The 18,284-nt window shown below is 53.6% G+C and overlaps 1 protein-coding gene across 1 annotated transcript in view; it reads right to left on the reverse strand.

Moving 5' to 3' along the window:
• The window catches only part of UBE2D2 (ubiquitin conjugating enzyme E2 D2), a 31,053-nt gene extending 25,772 nt beyond the window's left edge, over positions 1-5,281 (reverse strand). The window contains exon 1 of the mRNA XM_074156604.1: positions 4,711-5,281. Coding sequence (XP_074012705.1) covers positions 4,711-4,734 — 24 coding nt within the window. The 5' untranslated portion in view covers positions 4,735-5,281. The remainder of the gene's footprint in view (positions 1-4,710) is intronic.
• Positions 5,282-18,284: the final 13,003 nt, after the last annotated feature.

An 18,284-nucleotide genomic window follows, 5' to 3' on the forward strand; every position in this document is an offset into this window, starting at 1 on the left:
AATTTACTCGGAGACCACATCATCAGCTTGATTATAGGCCTAATTTTTGCTTCAGGTTGCTGGTGTAAGCTTTTAATCTGACTTTAGCAAGTTTATTTGCCTGCAGCCCCTGAACCCTCTGTGACAAGCAGTCTAGGGCTATGTCACAAAATCGTGATTTATCGAAACAAAAAGGAACTTCCAGCCACGAGTTGTTAGTGGCTTTCAGGGGAGCAGTGCCAGGGCCAAATTCAAACCGGCAGCGCTCCACCTCACCTCAGCAGCAGGACCACAGCGGATGGAGACATCAGGTTGGGTGAGAACCTGCTACACGTTCCTTGGCCCAGAGGGTTCTACCTCTGCCTGTCGCTGACAGTGCTGTGTTGGGTGCAGGTAAGGGCCTGTACCCACACACACTCGGCTGGGCTCCGCTCTCCCCTTGCCAAGCCGTACCTGTGCCAGGCAGTGCCCACACACCACACCAAGGTCAGATCACCAGCTCCCTACAGCATCCATAGCTGCTCTCCTGCCCTACAGGACCTTTGCAATCACTACTACCCCTGTTAACAGAAGCATTTTAATCTTCAGAAAGATTTTAATCCCTTCCCTTTGACAGAATCTGCTTTTTCAATGCTTGAAACAGCTCAGATCATTGACTTTGAGTTCTTACAAGACTCGGCAAAAGTCAGAAGGGAAGCAGTTAAGTGAGGAGCACGAGAAGAGTCAAGCTGCATGAAATACAGGAATAACTGAGGTACACGTTATAAACAAGCTCTGATGTAACAGTCACCTTTTTTTTTTTTCTTTTAAAAAAGCCTGAATAGCAAGACCAAAGCAATGTCTAACTTCCTCCTGGTGTGAAAGCAGAGTACCAAAAAGCCTAGCTCTAGCTACTAGAAGCTTAACCAGCATTCTCTGTGCTAGCGACACACAAGATTTAACACAGATGGGCTGCGCTGGCAGCTCCACGAACGCAGCGAGAGGCCGTAACGGAAGCAGCAAGTTGTTCCCACCGGCTGCTGTAAAGCAGAACTGGTAGTGCAGAAGTAACACAAAGTTCGCTCAGCGCAGGTTGCATGTGTACAACTGGGTGAACACACACGTCCTTCAACCAGCCAGAGCCTCCGCATCCTGCCCACGGGCACTCTTCATTTTGGCAAAAGGGACCCTGGAGCACCTCAGGTCAAGCAGCTCCGGGCTACAGGCAAACCCATCATCTTCTGCAGCTCAACAGGGACATCGCTATGGAACGCACAGTTTAGTTCTGCAAAGCATTACCCAGTGTTTGGTACAAGCGGTATAAATCACCATTCCTCTACTATAAGAAGATGTTTGTGCTTCAGCAGGGTCGGAGCATGGCTTTGATTTCCCCATCCCCCTCAGTGCAGGGTCCATCAAGCAGTTCATATGGGAGAACCCATAAAAACAGTAAACCAACCTTTCACATGCTCTCCCATTCCAAGAGCTCCAAACGGTGCCCTGGTTATTCCGTTATAGGTAACGCATTTCCTAAAGAGAAGCACCACAGCCAGGGATGCGGCTCAATCCGAAGTGCTTTGGCTTAAACCTTAAAAGGGAAGCCATTCATTATAGCCTTCCAGTATCACCACTCCCATTCCACCCCTGGGTATCTTCACATTGCCTTTCTTATAAAAATATATCCATGAGAAAGCAGACCATAGTTATATATGTATATAAATAACAATTAAATTGTTACACTTCATTCTTATCCCCACACTTAATGGGGACTCTGGCTGCCATCATTGCCCAAACATTTCTCACCAGACAAGAGTCCAAGGCCTTGAGGCAGGAAGCACCTAAGGAGAAGTAAGCCCACCACTGCCTGAAAGACTGCAGTGAGTAATCCCAGCAGCAACGCAATGGCAGGTCTCAAGTCCCAGCTCTTTGGGAGCATCTGTCTAAAGAACAGCTGCTGCAGACTCCTTATCCCAGCTGGAGTCTCTGGACATCCCCAGGAGCAGCAGGGCCACCAGAGACACACTGGGATGGACCGTGCAGGTTCTTGCACCACCAGTCCTTACCCAGCTGCAAAAACCTCCCTGTTCTGCCCCTCTCCCAGCCCAGAGGAGCTCAACAGGCAAGAGGCTGCTTCAGGTAACACTGTATCAGAGGTTTACTTTCTGCTTCTGAGTTCTCACCCCTACCTTATCCAAGGACACAAAAGTTTTGGAGAAAACCTCGTAGTCTGCAGTCGAGCATAAAACCCCAACTGCCAAGCACGAGAGCCAGCGGCAAGACTGAGACCTGAACACTGGTATCAAGACCGATAATACTCTCCAGAAATGCCTAAGCAGCAGCTTTACTTCCCATCGCCTCTTTGTACTCAATTCTGTTGGGATTATTCCGACTCCATCCACATTCTGCAGGCTTTTGTTCCTGCCACGAGGTGCCACAGCCAAGGTCAGAAACTTGCTGTTCCCCTCCTTGTCCCGACAGAGATGGTCACTACACATAAGATACCGCTGCTTTTCCCAGAGACCAGAACCAAAACAAGCTGATATGAACACTCTCCACGGGTTTTAAAATAGCTGCTGTAAACAACCACTTAAGTAGTTAAGCGAGACAACCACAGTAACTCAAATTAAGAGCACTCCTTTCTAGTCTGTAGCTCAACTCCTATCTAACTTTGAAAGCACCCAGACAGCTGGAACAAGCAGTTTTATTTCCCTTCACACACTTTGTTGGAAATGCTGCCTACAGCCCCTACCATCCTCCTCCTCCTCAACAGCCACCACACTTACTCCACTGAAATAACCAGGTACTTTGCAGAGCTCAATACACACCACTGCTCTGGCGATGCTCTCGCTACTTCCCAAGGCTTTCAGAGACTCTCGTAACCAGACAGTCCCCATTATCCCTCAGGACTCTATCTTTGAAAAGCAGCACGAAGAACCGCTCCACAAGTGCCCAACATTAACAAAGACTCGACACATTCAGCTTCTCTCCTGTTAAAAACCACAGACTAGAAACAGCAGTGCTCTGAGAGAGTGTTGAATCCTGAACCTCAGCACACACCAAACTACACTAAAGCAGTTTTTCCTGCTTCCCAAGTTACCCAATAGAAGATGCACCCTCCCCACAAAAGCCCTGTACGTTCTGTGTGTCCCCCCTACCCCCAGCAGCCACATTTACCCCACTCTGCATTCACTGCCATGTCCCCTTGGTCCGTTCTGAGAGCTGGCACAGGATCCGCTCCCCAGGAGGAAGCGCTTTGGGAACACCTGGGAGCCCACAAACGAGGTGGGGAATGGTCTTCGCAGTGTATTGAGTATCACTAAAGTGACAGAATGTTGCAGATAAGCGATACCCAGCAGGAGCACAACTTCCTTCTGTAACCCACTACCATACCCTTCCCTGGAAATTTCAATACACTGAAATTATACTCCAAATCCTTCCCTTTCAGGCTCTACTTATTCCACCTCTTTCAAGCTCTACTTATTCCACAAGCATACGTGAGCCTTCAAGCTCTCTTCAATTTTCTTCTCCACCTTAGCTTTAATTTTATCAGCACGACACATGAAGCTTCACAAAAACTTCAAGATAACCTACAATCAAAGCAAAGATGTTAACACGTAACCCAAATCTGACACTACCTACAAAACGAGCTGGCAAACTGATCTTAAATATTAGGTAGCATGTTCACCTGGTTCTAGACAAAAATTAGATTCACACAGTAATCAAGAACAGAAACCCTATGGAAGGACCGGCTTCTACACCTGAACCTTACATGGACACTCCAAACTGACAACTACATGTTTTGCAAGAAAAGGATACAAATTCCCTCCCTGAGTCAGCAAGACAAAAGTATATTTCAATAATCCTCTTTTTTTTTCCTGGTAAGAGACACCACGGTGATCAAACAAAGTAGGGTTCTCAGACCGCAGGGGGTTCAGCAGCAGTGTTTTTCTAGAAGGCCAGGACACCAAGCGCAGTGCTCCGGGAGGAGAAGGCACCTCGCACGCCTCCCCCTACGAATCCACTCTATGACTCAGGTTATGGAGCACCACCGGCTCCATTAAAACAAAAAATCGCGTTGTTTTGACTAGTTGAAGATGACGAGTTCACTACGCTCAGCCCTACCGAGGCCGTGGCTCCTCGGGGAGGGAGAAGCGACTCCCGGAGGAGCCAACGCCAGAACTTCCAGGCGGGCAGCGCTCCGCACCTCTGGGCTCCTTCTCCGGAGACCGCCGGCCCCCACTCCAGCTCGGGGCTCCCCGCTGCCACCCGGCACGGCGCGGTTCCCCGCGCCCCAGAGCAGCCACCGAAGCCGCTGCGCACCTCCGGCCCCGCCGCCCTGCCCTGCCGCCGGCGCCCCCTCGCGGCCCGGCCTCCGGGGTGTCGGGGGGGGCCACGTTGCTCCCGAGGAGCCGCCTGGGCCCGTCCCCGCCCCGGGGACAGGGCACGGACTCCCCCCGGCCAGGGGAGACCTTCCCAGAGGGAGCGAACAAAGCGCCGAGCCGGGCCCGGCCTGTGGGGAGCCGCTCCCCCGCTCCCGGCACGGCGGGGCCCACCGGCCCCTCAGCGCGGGTGGGCGAAGGCGCCCGTACCCCGCCCCGCCCTCAGCCAGGGCCGGCATCGGGGGCTGCGGCCTAGCCTGCTCCTGCCGCCAGGCCCGGGGCGGCGGCGGCCTGGCGGGGTTATGTAAGGCGAGGGCCCGGCGGGCGCGGCGGGGCCGGCCCCGGTGGCGGCGGGGCCCGGCCCTGCCCTTACCTTGTGGATTCTCTTCAGCGCCATTGTGTGCGCGAGGCGGCGAAGAGGGGCGGGCGGGGAGGGGGCAGCCCGCGGGGACTATTTTCCGAGGGGGAGGGGTGGAAAGGGGGGAGGGGGAGGAGCGCGGAGGTGGCGGGAGGGAGGGGAAATGAGGGAGGGGAAGGAGAGAGAGAAGGGGGGGAAAGGGAAAGAGGAGCCCCCCCCAGAAAGCAGCGGGAGGGAGGGCGGGGGCCGGCGGGCGGCCGGGCGCGCTGCGGGGCTGGCGGCGGGGCTTGAGCTGGCTGCCGCTGCCGCTTTCGCAGCTCCTACCGCATCCCTCCGCCGCCCCTTTATGCGCTGGCGCCTCCTCGCCGGCCTTCCGCGTATCACTCCGCCGCGGCGCTCTCACACACACCGCCACCCCCCACGTCCGCCTCCTCCTCCGCCGCGCTGCGCCGCCGCCGCACGGCCGTCGGTCGGCGGCCGCCGCGACGGGGTCCGCGGCCGGGCTGGGAGCGAAGAGGGAGGGTCGGGCCGGAAAGAGGAGGAGCGGCGGGGGGGCGGCGGGGACTATTTGGCCTGCGGACGCCGTGCAGAACTCTCCAGAAGGGGGAGGGGGAGCGAGCGCGCGGAAGGATATGGGGGCTGCGTGGAGTTCCGAGTGTGGGCGCTGCGGCGGCTGCGCGTGAGGGCGGCTCCTCGCGAGAAGTCGGAGCGGGAAGAAGTCCCGGCCGCGCCGGCGCCGTGGGGCTCCTGAGGGACGGGACGCCTGGGCCCGGGCCCAGGCGGGTGTACGGGGACCCAGGTGGGACTCCGCGCCCCGGGGAGCCGCTTCCTGCTGCTTTGCGGCCATCCCTGCCCCGGGAGGTGGTGGCCGGCCCCAGGCTGGGGACTGCAGAGGGCCCCAGGCCCGTTCCCGGAGGAGGGCTGGGGCCTGCGGGGCGCAGGCCGGCCGTGTGCCCTCGCCCGGGACGGGCAGGGGCCCCCCGGGGACGCGTTAAGTGGCGCTAAGAGCGATGCTGGCGACACTGTGTGCCTGGCAGGGGTGGCCTGTGGCATCCCTTCCCCGTGGGTAGTGGCAGAGGGCTGGGACATGGTGATGCGTTTTTAGGCCAGGGAGACGCACGGATCACAGTACACAGAGCAGATCACAGCACGGCTGCATAGTAAGGGCTTGAACCATTGAACAGACTTGTATTTATATAGCAAAGTATCTCAAATACCAGGCTTATCAAGGGTACCAAAACCAGGGTGTTGAGTGGAGAACACAAGGTGAGCGACCAAGTGCAGGACTCGGGACCCTCTAAGTGTGGAAGAAAATTAATTTCCATCCCGCATTTCCTTGGAGAACACCCATGTGGACGAACATGACAATTGTCCTCAGATGACTGAACAGCTTGTGTCAGAAAAAAAGTTCAAACAATCTGATGACTATCAATGAGCTGAAGGGTCCCACGCGGTTTCAGGGAACCTCGGAGCCCCGTGAGCACAGCCTGTTTGTGTGGCCGAGGCGTGAGTGGGCAGTGGCCGCAAACAGCTAGCTCAGGAACAAAAGAGCAACTTCCCTTCCATCAGAAACTGAATGGACGGGGCTGGGAACAGGAGATGGTGTGGGACAAGGACTTTGTGCACGAGTTCAAACAAGGTGCCGTGGAGGAGTTGAGCCTGGCAACCAAACTGCCTGCACATACACAAGCCCGTGGGACATCTTGCAATAGTGAAATGTTTTAAAGTATACATCAAATTGGAGTCTTTTTTGTGTTGGTCCCACTTCTCTTCCCATTGCTGGCTTTGGATCAGGACTGGACACTTGCCCCTCCGGCTTAGCCCTGTGATGGCCAGTGCCCTGTGCACCCTTCCAAGTTGGCAACCCTGCTACCGAGTCGAGTAAGAAAAATGCCAAGAAAAATTTTAATCATGGTTGGAAGTCGTAAGACTTTCCAAGAAGGCATCAGGTTTTGTTCCTTTACAGGCACTTCTAGGAAAGCCTGGTTTCCTAGGGATTTCCCTCTTGTGTAACTAGTGTTTTTAGTGAATTATACTACGATTTTCTGTTACTGCCTGTCTTCTCCTCACCTGGTACTGCAGCAGGGTTGTTTTCCACTGTTCTTGTCAATCCCACAGCTCCTGTGCATCTCTTGGCAGAGGGGGATGAAAGGCTTGAGCAGGAGACTCTAGAGGTGAGTAAAATACTCAACTCTGAGCAGCAAGAAGCAGCTCTGGCCTTGGAGCTCAGCTCCAAAACTTCCCGCTTTTTAGCACGCTGTCCCTTTGCTAAAGCACCCTTCTGCCAGCCGCTCACCTGTAGTCAGCAGAGCTACCCAAATTAAGGATTAATTTGCTGCTTTTGAACGGGCAGGGTTTGGAAACCCTGTGCTACTTCTGATGTTGTGCTGGCGAGGACGAGCTGGTGCCCGTCTGCCGCTGCCTACTGCCAGCAGTGGTCGACGGGGAGGTGAGGATCTCCAGCCGTGCTTGCCCTCAGCAATAGTTGTGGTCTCGTCTCTTGCTGGCTCTGCTGCCAGCCTCTCTGCAACAAACTCAAGATGTCTTTTTTGGTGGCTTTAGCATAGTGTGCATTTTGAATTAATTTTCCTTTCCTCTTCCATGTTTGGTGTGGAGAAAATAAATCACAGATTCATACAAATGGGTTTCTAATGGTTTTTTTTCCCAACTACTTTGGTTCATTTTGTGGTTTCCTGTTCTCCCTCTTTTCGGTTGCCAGACACTCCTTGATTTCAGAAGAGCAGATGACAACCCTGCCCCAGGTCCTTGCTTTGCCACCCCCAGCACAAGTGCTGTCCTCCCTTCCCACAACAGTCTCCACCAGCACGGGGAGCTGGAAGTGCTCAAATCCCAAGTGGTCCTGGCCCTTAGGGCTCCCCCCAGTCCTGAGGCGGAGGCAAAACTGCTTCCAACATTTTCTGCTTTCCTCTCTTATTGCCCAGCCAACGTCTGATCCTGGTCAGGCAGCCTGCTCTTCATACTGTTTCTGGGAGAGTTTTCAAAATACCTTCGAGTCACAGCCTCTGAAGGCTTTGCTTCTCACAGGTCTGCACATCAGCTGAGATTAAACTCATCTTTTTCCAGTATTCTCAGGAAAAGGTGTTGGATTTTCTCCCCAAATTGGAAATATTTTTTTGGCTCACAGTGGCAACAGAAACAGCCTGGATTGCTGCTTTTTCCTTGTCAAGCTTTGAAAACTCCTCTCTGAGTAATAAAGCATCGTAAAACTGAATCCAGGGAATAAACAATTTTGAAAAGAAAACAAGATAGGATTTTTGTAGGGGTGTTAGTACCGGGGATAACTGTGATCTGCTGTTTCTTGCCAGATGGATGTGAACTTCTCTAAGAGATAAGAAATGGAAGCAGAAAAGTCATTTTCATCATTGTTGTTCACAAGGTCAGTCCCTTTAGTTGCAGCTTCTGAGATTTGTTCCGTAGCTGCAAGCGGATCGGTGTTCACGTGCCACAGGGAAGTGAAGACGGGGCCGTGTCTCATCCCAAAGGTATTTTCCTCAACATTCACAGTTAGACCTTTGCCTGATGTGGCAAGAGATTACTGGAGCTTGGACATGTCTAAAAATGCCATGAGATGCAAGAAAAGATCAGGCAGAAAGGAACATTAACCTCGGAGCCAGGGAATACCTGGCCCTGTTGAGCTTGGGGTCAGGATTTCCCCTCCTGACCTTTTGCCCCATCGCACTGATTTCCATCTCCTTTCACTCTTTGCTGAGCTTTGTTGTTGAGATTTCCCCTTCGTGGTCCTGTCAGCAGTGATTTCTCACTGCCCAGCTCCCCGCTGTCTCTTGATTTCTACTTTCTCTCATTAGGACTTCCCTGTCCCACCCGCTGCCTTTCTCCCTGGCTGCTCTTCCACCTCACCCATGACTTTTGCAGGTGTCCTCCCGCAGGTTTCAGTCCCTTCCCTTAGGCGGTGTGGGTTGGATGAGAGGGCAGTGAGGTGAATGGAGAACTGGCATGGTTGGCAGAGCTCAGAGGGTGGTGATCAGCGGCGCAGAGTCCAGTTGGAGGCCTGTAGCCAGTGGTGTTCCCCAGGGGCCAGTACTGGGTCCAGTCCTGTTCAATATATTCATCGGTGACCTGGATGAGGGGACAGAGTGTCCCCGCAGCACGTTTACTGGTGACACAGAGCTGGGAGGGGTGGCTGACACACCAGAAGGCTCTGCTGCCATCCAGCGAGACCTGGACAAGCTGGAGAGTTGGGTGGAGACGAACCTGATGAACTTCAACAAGGGCAAGTGTAGGGTGCTGCACCTGGGGAGGAATAATCCCGTACACCAGTACAGATTAGGAGTTGACCTGCTGGAGAGCAGCTCTGCAGAGAGGGACCCGGGAGTCCTGGTGGACAACAAGTTGACCAGAAGCAGCAATGTGCCCTTGTGGCCAAGAAGGCCGATGGTCTCCTGGGGAGCATTCAAAAGAGCGTGGCCAGCGGGGGGAGGGAGGTCATCCTCCCCCTCTGCTCTGCCTTGGGGAGGCCCCATCTGGAGCACTGGGACCAATTCTGGGCCCCCCAGTTCCAGAAGGACAGGGAACTGCTGGAGAGAGTCCAGCAAAGGGCTACAAAGATGATGAGGGACTGGACCATCTCTCTGCTGGGGAAAGGCTGAGGGACTTGGGGCTGTTCAGCTGGAGAAGAGCAGACTGAGGGGGGATCTCATTGATGCTGAGCAATAGCTAAAGGGCGGGTGGCAAGAGGATGGGGCCAGACTCTTCTCAGTAGTGCCCAGGGACAGGACAAGGGTCAATGGGCACAAACTGGGATGCGGGAAATTCCGTCTCAACGTGAGGAACAACTTCTTTCCTGTGAGGGTGGCAGAGCCCTGGAAGAGGCTGCCCAGAGAGGGTTTGGAGTCTCCTTCTCTGGAGAGATTCCAAACCCACCTGGATGCTTCCCTGTCTAACCTGCTCTGGGTGACCCTGCTCTGGCAGGGGGTTAGACTAGATGATCTTCAGAGGTCCCTTCCAACCCCCACCATTCTGTGATTCTGTGATTCCTGCTCCTGCCCAAACATGAAGACAGTGGGATTAACCCATATGCACTTTTCTGTGTCCCACATGAGATGATATCCTGGTCCTCCAGAAGGAGGAGTTCTGCTCGCCAGCACCAGAGAAGATGCTTTGGGCCACATGTGCTGTGAACATTCTCAGCTGGTCCCCAGCCATGGCAGCCCCTGCTGCAGAAAAAGCATTCCTTGTTGGGCAGATGCTGTCTCCCCATGCTGGTTGCTGCCGGCCCCTCACAGAACACCCCACCATGGCATTTTAGGAGGCGTCCCACCCGCAGCTTCCTGCCTGCTCTCTCCCAGGGACAGAGCTGGTCCTGCAGACCCAGGGTGCTGTGGTCTCTCATCCCAGGGGCACCTCTGTGCTCTTGGCTTCTGTTCCAAAGAGAAGCACTGAGTGATCTGCTGCCTGTGCCCACCAACATCCCCCCATGCCAAGGTCACCGTGTGAGAAACAGCAGAGCATCACCAGAGGAGTTAGCTGAGCCCTGCCTTATCCTCAGGTGACTCCTCCATGTGCCTTTCCTTCACCATCTTCTGATCAGCTCTGCTGGACAGGGCCAGGCTGCACGGCTGTATCAGGGAAAAAAAAACCCTAGATATCCTTAGGCCAAGGCACAAACATTTAAGGGAGTACAAACTTCCCAGCCGAGCTGGCTAAACCTGATTTTTCTAGGCTTCGGTAACCAGTGAGGCCTTTGTTAGAAATTGAAAAAAGATAACTCTGAAGAGGGTGTCCTGGGTTCGGCTGGGATAGAGTTGATTTTCTTCATAGTAGCGGGCGTAGTGCTGTGCTTTGGATTCAGCATGAGAATGATGTTGGTAACACAGTGATGGTTTAGTTGTTGCTGAGCAGTGTTGACACTAAGTCAAGCCCAGAAAGCCCCCCACATCCTGGGCTGCATCCCCAGCAGCGTGGCCAGCAGGATGAGGAGGGGAATTCTGCCCCTCTGCTCCGCTCTGGGGAGACTCCCCCTGCCCAGTGCTGCCTCCAGCTCTGGGGTCACCAACCTCAGAAGGACACGGACCTGTTGGAGCAGGGTCAGAGGAGGCCACGGAGATGCTGTAAGGGCTGGAGCCCCTCTGCTGTGAGGACAGGCTGAGAAAGTTGGGGGGGTTCAGCCTGGAGAAGGCTCCGGGGAGACCTTCGAGCCCCTTCCAGTCCCTCAAGGGGCTCCAGGAAAGCTGGGGAGGGACTGTTGATCAGGAAGGGGAGCCATAGGACGAGGGGGAAGGGTTTTAAACTGAAAGAGGGGAGATTGAGATGGGATCTGGGGAAGAAATTCTTTGCTATGAGGGTGGTGAGACCCTGGCCCAGGTTGCCCAGAGAAGCTGTGGCTGCCCCATCCCTGGAGGGGTTCAAGGCCAGGTTGGAGGGGGCTTGGAGCAACCTGGTCTAGTGGGAGGTGTCCCTGCCCAGGGCAGGGGCTGGGACTGGATGGGCTTTAAGGTCCCTTCCCATCCAAAGCATTCCATGATTGTATGACATCACACTGTGGGGAGTGAGCGAGGGGCTGTGTGGTGTTTAGCTGCTGCCAGGTTAAACCAGAGGTAAGACTGAACTGGAAAATGAAAAAAAACCCACACTTTACCAATGTTGGGAGACGCTAGTGGGCACGCTCCAAATTAAAAAACCTATAGAAAAATGGACCTGAAGGAGTGGAGAAAGTGGAGTGAAGGGTTGGGGAGAAGAAGGCTCTGCCCCTGCCCCTTGGCAAACAGCAAAGGACCCACATCCCTTTCTGCAGTCATGAACTGAGGAGAATTGCTTTTCTCCAGAGCTGCTAAAACCTCATGTCTTTAAAGAACAGATTCTGAGGCCGCTTTTTCCCCTTCTGGCTAGAGTTTCCTCCAGGAGCAGCTGGAGCCCTGTCCACTGAAGCGGCAGAAGAGCTGGTGTAGTGACGGCTCTTCTCAGCACAGCTCCTGTCCCAGAGTCACTCTGCCCAGCAGTACCACCCTAATGTACAATTTCACACAAATTCTTCCTCTGTTACCCCCTGCAGAGTCACTTACCAATGGGAGAGTGAGCTGAGGTCCAGTCTGGTTCATCTGCAGAAGCAGGAACCATGGCAATCCTGGTGCAGAAGCTTGCAGACCCTGGGGTGAGTTGGCCAGGGTAGCAGCTGAAAGCCTCTCAGGCTCAGAGGGGATTCAGCAGCACCTCAGTTGTAGAATCATAGACTGGTTTGGGTTGGAAGGGACCTTAAAGCCCATCCAGTCCCAGCCCCTGCTCTGGGCAGGGACACCTCCCACCAGACCAGGTTGCTCCAAGCCCCCTCCAACCTGGCCTTGAACCCCTCCAGGGATGGGGCAGCCACAGCTTCTCTGGGCAACCTGGGCCAGGGTCTCACCACCCTCACAGCAAAGAAGTTCAAAGCATTTCTAAAAAAACCCCAACTTCTGGGCTGAACTTACATACACAAGTTGCGATGTATGTCACATGGAGACTCCCACCACATAACCCACACTTTTTCCTTCTCCAGCTGTGAGTCCTAGGCTCGGCTGTGCTCAGGTGCCAGGGCAACCTGTAAGTCTGCTATAGTGTTTTTTCTCCATCGTCCTCTCCATCGAGAGACCAGACCCATCAGTATCCACAGCAACAGTTCTCCAGGAGCTAATTCTGTGGATTTTCAGCCCAGGTGAAGAGCTCTAGAAACGCTCTCGGCCCAATCCTGCCAATTATGTGTCCAAGACCACATGTCAGTGGAACGTAGGAAATCACAACCAGGAAGAAAATACGTGCAATCATTCCCAGACATGAATTTTGAAATCTGAAGATGTGTTTTATTATAAAATGATTGGAATCTGTTCACAACCGGAATCAGAAACTTGGGGACAGTCAGGGAGCCCCGAGTTTGTGATGCTACACGGTAGGAAGGTGAAACTGGCCCCCTGAGCCCAACAGAGGTACCCTCCATCACCCACCGAGGCAACAGAGTGGCAAGGTCTCTGCCAATTTGTCCTATGGCACCAGCTGCCCCAGGCTTGAACACGGGAGTCATTTCAACCCCAAACATGACCAAGAGATTGCCAAGAGTGGGAAGACAGGAGGTAGGATTTCTCATAACACATCAACAAAGGGCAAACGGAGCTGGTCTGGACTGCAAGTCTTGTGAGGAGCGGCTGAGGGAGCTGGGGGTGTTCAGCCTGGAGAAAAGGAGGCTGAGGGGAGACCTTCTCGCTCTCTACAACTCCCTGAAAGGAGGGTGTAGCCAGGGGGGGTCGGTCTCTTCTCCCAAGTCACAGGTGAGGGACAACAGGAAACGGCCTCAGGTTGCACCAGGGGAGGTTTAGGATGGATATTAGGAAATTTTTTTACACCGAAAGGGTTGTCAAGCCTTGGAATGGGCTGCCCAGGGAAGTGGTGGAGTCACCATCCCTGAAGGGATTTAAAAGCCGGGCAGACGTGGTGCTGAGGGACACGGGTTAGTGATGGTTTTTGTCAGTGTTAGGTTGATGGTTGGACTTGATGATCTGAAAGGTACCTTCCAACTGAGACAATTCTACAATTCTGTGACCATTATAAACTCTTCCAGCCCAGTATCCTGCCACAGAACAACCTGGGATCTTCAGCTTCAGGGAAAGGCAAAGAATAAACTGAAACAACCGCAAAGGAAAATCCAGGAGTTACCACCACCACTTTGTCCACGAGCAAATTTCCAGCAGGCAACACATTGCTGTGGGCTGAAGGCATCAGAAATGTCAATCGCAGTGATACTGTCTCTGATGTCACAGAAGGGGCACAGCGCCCATCTCTAGCTTGCTCAGGACTCAAAACAGGCACAAACTTGAACATGAGAAGTTCCATCTAAACATGAGGAGGAACTTCTTCACTTTAAGGTGGCAGAGGCCTGGAACAGGCTCCCCAGAGAGGTGGTGGAGTCTCCATCTCAGGAGACGTTTAAAACCCACCTGTGCAACCTGCTCTTAGGAGGACCTGCTTTGGCAGGGGGTTGGACTAGATGATCTCCAGAGGTCCCTTCCAACCCCATATCATTCTGTGATTCTGTGACTCTGCATATCCTGGATATGTAACACGCTTCTCCTGGCAGGACAGAACCTTCTCCTTGTGTATTATTATTTGTCCTAATCTCTGGCATTGGAGGCAGAAGATACAAATTCACAAATGGCTTGAAGTCATCTAAATACGAGCTGTTGCTGTAAGAAGCAGTTCTGCCCCCCTGCCCCAGGAAGCAAATGTTCTCCAACACACAGTTGTGCTTCAGTTCCATCACCTGACCCAACAGTAACTACCTTCACCCGAGGTTACCTGGCACCCAGAACTCTGAGCTGATCTGGTTCTTTTTGAAATCACTCACGCCAACACAAGGAAACAGGCTGGAGGAAGCCCCCCAGAAGAGGACAAAACCATCTCTTTCACTGGCAGCATTGCCTGAAAATTCATGTAATGCAATGAGGAGCACTGAGACCTTCCTCAGCTGCCCTTTGAGCTGCTTGGAGGTGTCCCAGAGAAGGTTCCCATCAGCAGCCACCAAACCTGCCATTCACCCGCAAAGTCTGGTTTGTTAAAGCAAAGCCAGGAGCCGAGCCCCAGTACACACCGTGCACCCGGGACTGCTCCCGGAGGTGAGACACCTTCCTCCTCGCCAGCCCTGCCAGCTCTGAAGCCGCCTCCTCCCTTCCTCCTTCCCTCCTTCCCTTCCTCCTTTCCTCCCTCCCTCCCTCCCTCCCTCCCTTCCTTCCTTCCTTCCTTCCTTCCTTCCTTCCTTCCTTCCTTCCTCCCTTCCTCCCTCCCTCCCTTCCTTCCTTCCTTTCCTTCCTTCCTTCCTCCCTTCCTTCCTTCCTTTCCTTCCTTCCTTCCTCCCTTCCTTCCTTCCTTTCCTTCCTTCCTTCCTTCCTTCCTCCCTTCCTCCCTTCCTCCCTTCCTCCCTTCCTTCCTTCCTTTCCTTCCTTCCTTTCCTTCCTTCCTTTCCTTCCTTCCTTCCTTCCTTCCTTCCTTCCTTCCTTCCTTCCTTCCTTCCTTCCTCCCTCCCTCCCTCCCTTCCTTTCCTTCCTTCCTTTCCTTCCTTCCTTCCTTCCTTCCTTCCTTCCTTCCTTCCTTCCTTCCTTCCTTCCTTCCTTCCTTCCTTCCTTCCTTCCTTCCTTCCTTCCTTTCCTTCCTTCCTTCCTTCCTCTCTCCCTCCCTCCCTCCCTCCCTCCTTCCCTGTCCCGGTTTGAAGTAAAACCGAACCAATTTTCTGTTCTGTAACTTTACATCCTAGCTAGGCCTCCTCTAACTCTCTGAAATTAACGGCATATTGTGGAGAACACTGCTCGTTCTCAGAATGATAAGCCCAATGTTTGTGCTCCATGCCAAGGAATGGTATGCAGGGAGGCCCTTGCTTATACTTATTGCCATAACAACCAAGGTCAGCCAATTTCGTTATTTGCCCCCTTAGAGGGTCGGAAATGGAAAAAACGTAGAGGGGTCACATAAGTGGGGAGGAGTGGACAGGACAGGTGACCCAAACCTGACCAACTGGGGTATTCCATCCCATCTGCCCCATGCTCAGTATAAAGGCTGAGGGATCAAAGGGTCAACCCCCTTCCTGCGATGGCCGACGTCCAGAGAGGACTCTGTCTGTTCATCTGCCTTTGATCCCGATCCGTGTGTTCCTGACTCCAGAGCTGGAATCCAGTTCCCATTTGTGACTGAGTCCAGTCTGGGACTTCCCCAGTGCCTGCCGGTGACGTGACTGTCATCCTGGGAGCTTGATACAGTTTTGTATATATTGTATCTATTTCATTATTTCCATCTTTATTTTTATTTTAATATTAATTCTTCATTAAAGTAGTTTAGTTCATTCTAAACTTCTGAATCTCCTTATCTCTTTCTCCTCCTCTCTCCTCTTTTGGGGGGGAGAAGCGGGGGGGAGGGCCATCTGTCGGTCTGGTTTTGGTAAATTCAGCCGAAACCACGACACTCCCGTCCGTCCTTCCTTCCTTCCTTCCTTCCTTCCTTCCTTCCTTCCTTCCTTCTTTCCTTCCTTCCTTCCTTCCTTCCTTCCTTCCTTCCTTCCTTCCTTCCTCCCTCCCTCCCTCTCTCCCTCCCTTCCTCCCTCCCTCCCTTCCTTTCTTCCTTCCTTCCTTCCTTCCTCCCTCCCTCCGTCCCTCCCTCTCTCCCTCCCTCCCTTCCTTCCTTCCAACCTTCCTCCCTTCCTCCCTGTCTCCCTCCCTTCCTCCCTCCCTTCCTTCCTCCCTTCCTCCCTCCCTCCCTTCCTTCCTTCCTTCCTTCCTTCCTTCCTTCCTTCCTTCCTTCCTTCCTCCCTCTCTCCCTCCCTCCCTTCCTCCCTCCCTCCCTCCCTCCCTCCCTTCCTCCCTTCCTTCCTTCCCACCCCCCTCTCATGCCTCCCATTAGCTTTCACTCTGCCCTTTCCCGTACCCTCACTCTCTGTGGGGCCTCCTCAGCCCCTCACCACGCTGTCACCTGCCCTCCCCAAGCTCCCCAGGAGTAGCCAGCTCTGCTGGGGGTGCAGAGCATCTCCCCCCCTTGGACTGTCTGGGTTAGAGGTGCCAGAGCAGCTGCTGGAGCTCCTTACGCAGATCCAGTGTTTTTCTCTGCTGCAGAGGGGCTGGATTCGGACCCCAGCAGCAGAAGTCCAGCAGTGGCCAAACAAGTTGGAGGCTCTTTAACAAACCCGATGGTGTCACCTGCCCCTGCTCCAAAGTGATTTTCCTTTTCCGTATCTAGAGTCCTTTGCCATTTGCTGAATGAATCAAATCCAGGACTGTCACAATTTTAAAACCTAACAGAAGTAGGTTTTAAGGTGACTTGTTCTTATTCTCAGTTAAATGTGTCTAAAACTAAGTTAGTCCAGAAATTGCATATTATTCTTTCTTTAGATAAAGCAGAGAATGAAGGGTTTTGTTTTTTTATTTTTGAGCTTCATGGATTTTTCTACAAGAAAAAAAAAAGTGCAAAAAGATCCAAACCTGAAAAAGTATTGCTGGATTTTACAGGTTCCAAAGGCTTGTCTTACTGTTTTGCTGATGTGGTTTTTGGTTTTGATATTTACCACCCTGTCTTCTCCCAAATTCCAGTATTTTTTTTGCAGGCTTTTCCTGGTTTTGGTGCAAATGTGGGTGTAGCTGACAGCACAGCCCCACAAACAGCTCTGACCGTGGTGGGCACACCTCAGCCTGCTCCTGCCACCATGTGGGACGCAGGAGACAAACTTGAATACCGAGACTTTGCTTGACCAGGAGGGTCAAAAGCTTCCCCATCGCTCAAGATCAGACCCATCCTCTCCAGCTCCCCTCCACCAGGCGCAGGTTTCTGGAACAAGCAATTGCAGAGCCCGGCCCCGCTTCCAGCCGTGCCAGTCTCAGCAGGAGGCTGGGGATCGGCATCAGAGGCAGGAAATAAAAGAAGAGGGCTAGACCCAGAGCTTCTAGCCGAGTCCCAGGCTGGGGAGCTGCTGGGAAGTTTAACCATTCCAGACAAAAAGAAACAACAGGAGCTTTTCGGGCAGAAATCCAGGCAGTGCTGACGGCTACAGGCAGGCCCTGAATTGTTAATTCCCATGTTCCCAGCTTGCTAAAAACTTCCTGGGCAGTTTGGGCTTCCGTGGGTATTGTAAATCAGAGACTTCCATGTTATGCCCCGGGTCTACCTGTCTGTGTTGTGGGGACAGGCTCCTGTAAATCCCTCCTCTCTGGCCATGACAGTGCCAGTAAATCTCCCTCGGATGCACGTCCTGACCACGGAGGTGACAATAAATTTCCTGTAAGTTGTTGAGAGAGGAGGAACAAGGAAAGAAACAGGATATTTACACGTGTCATTGCACCTGCTCGCATGGAGAAAGCAAGCCTGGCACCTCCCTCTGGCAGTCAGGCTCTGCTTTCCACCCCGCCATTGCCCCTTGTTCCCGCCTCAGGGGCTGCCCTGCTCAGCCCCCCCGTGTGCCCGCTGCCCTCCCAGCGCCCCCCAGGCACTGTCCCAGCTCACCCCTGCTCTCCTCACCTCTGGACAGCATCTCCTCAATGTGGCCTCCTCCCACTCAGGAGCTCACAGAGGGGACTTCTGGGAGCTCCAAGCACAGTTCCCAGGCTGCTCCCTGCCGCTCTCGACTCTCCAAAGTACTTTTTTCAGAGAGACAACCTCCCTCCATCCCACACGCTCACCTCCTTCTCCTCTCTTCATCCCCAGGTTGTGTTTTTCCCCATGGCTGTATGAATGGCAGTCTCCTAGGGTCAGCTGCCAGGTCTTCTTCTGTGCCTTTACAGCACTGCCCCAGTGGGATCTGGCCAGGGTTTCTGTGCTGTCCTGTTGCATGGGACAATCCCAGCAGAGCTGCGAGCTGCCTGCTGGGGAGGAAGGGGGAACACTGTCACCGAAAAACGTGTTCGGGTGAAGACCCACTGTTTTGCAGTTCAGAAGATGCTCTGTTGGCTCCTGGGGCTCCCCAGATCCTGTCTAAAAAGACTGCCCCTCCTTTGCTGCAGAAGAGGGACTCTATGCGTCAGGGCAAGAGCAGTTTTCCAGGGGTCCCTGGGACTGCAGCGCCGACCAGCCACTGGCTGTCAGCAAGCTTTTCGTGGCTCTGTCCCCAAAGCCATCTT

Source organism: Numenius arquata, chromosome 11, assembly GCF_964106895.1.
Source record: "Numenius arquata chromosome 11, bNumArq3.hap1.1, whole genome shotgun sequence".
Classification (NCBI taxonomy): Eukaryota; Metazoa; Chordata; class Aves; order Charadriiformes; family Scolopacidae; genus Numenius; species Numenius arquata.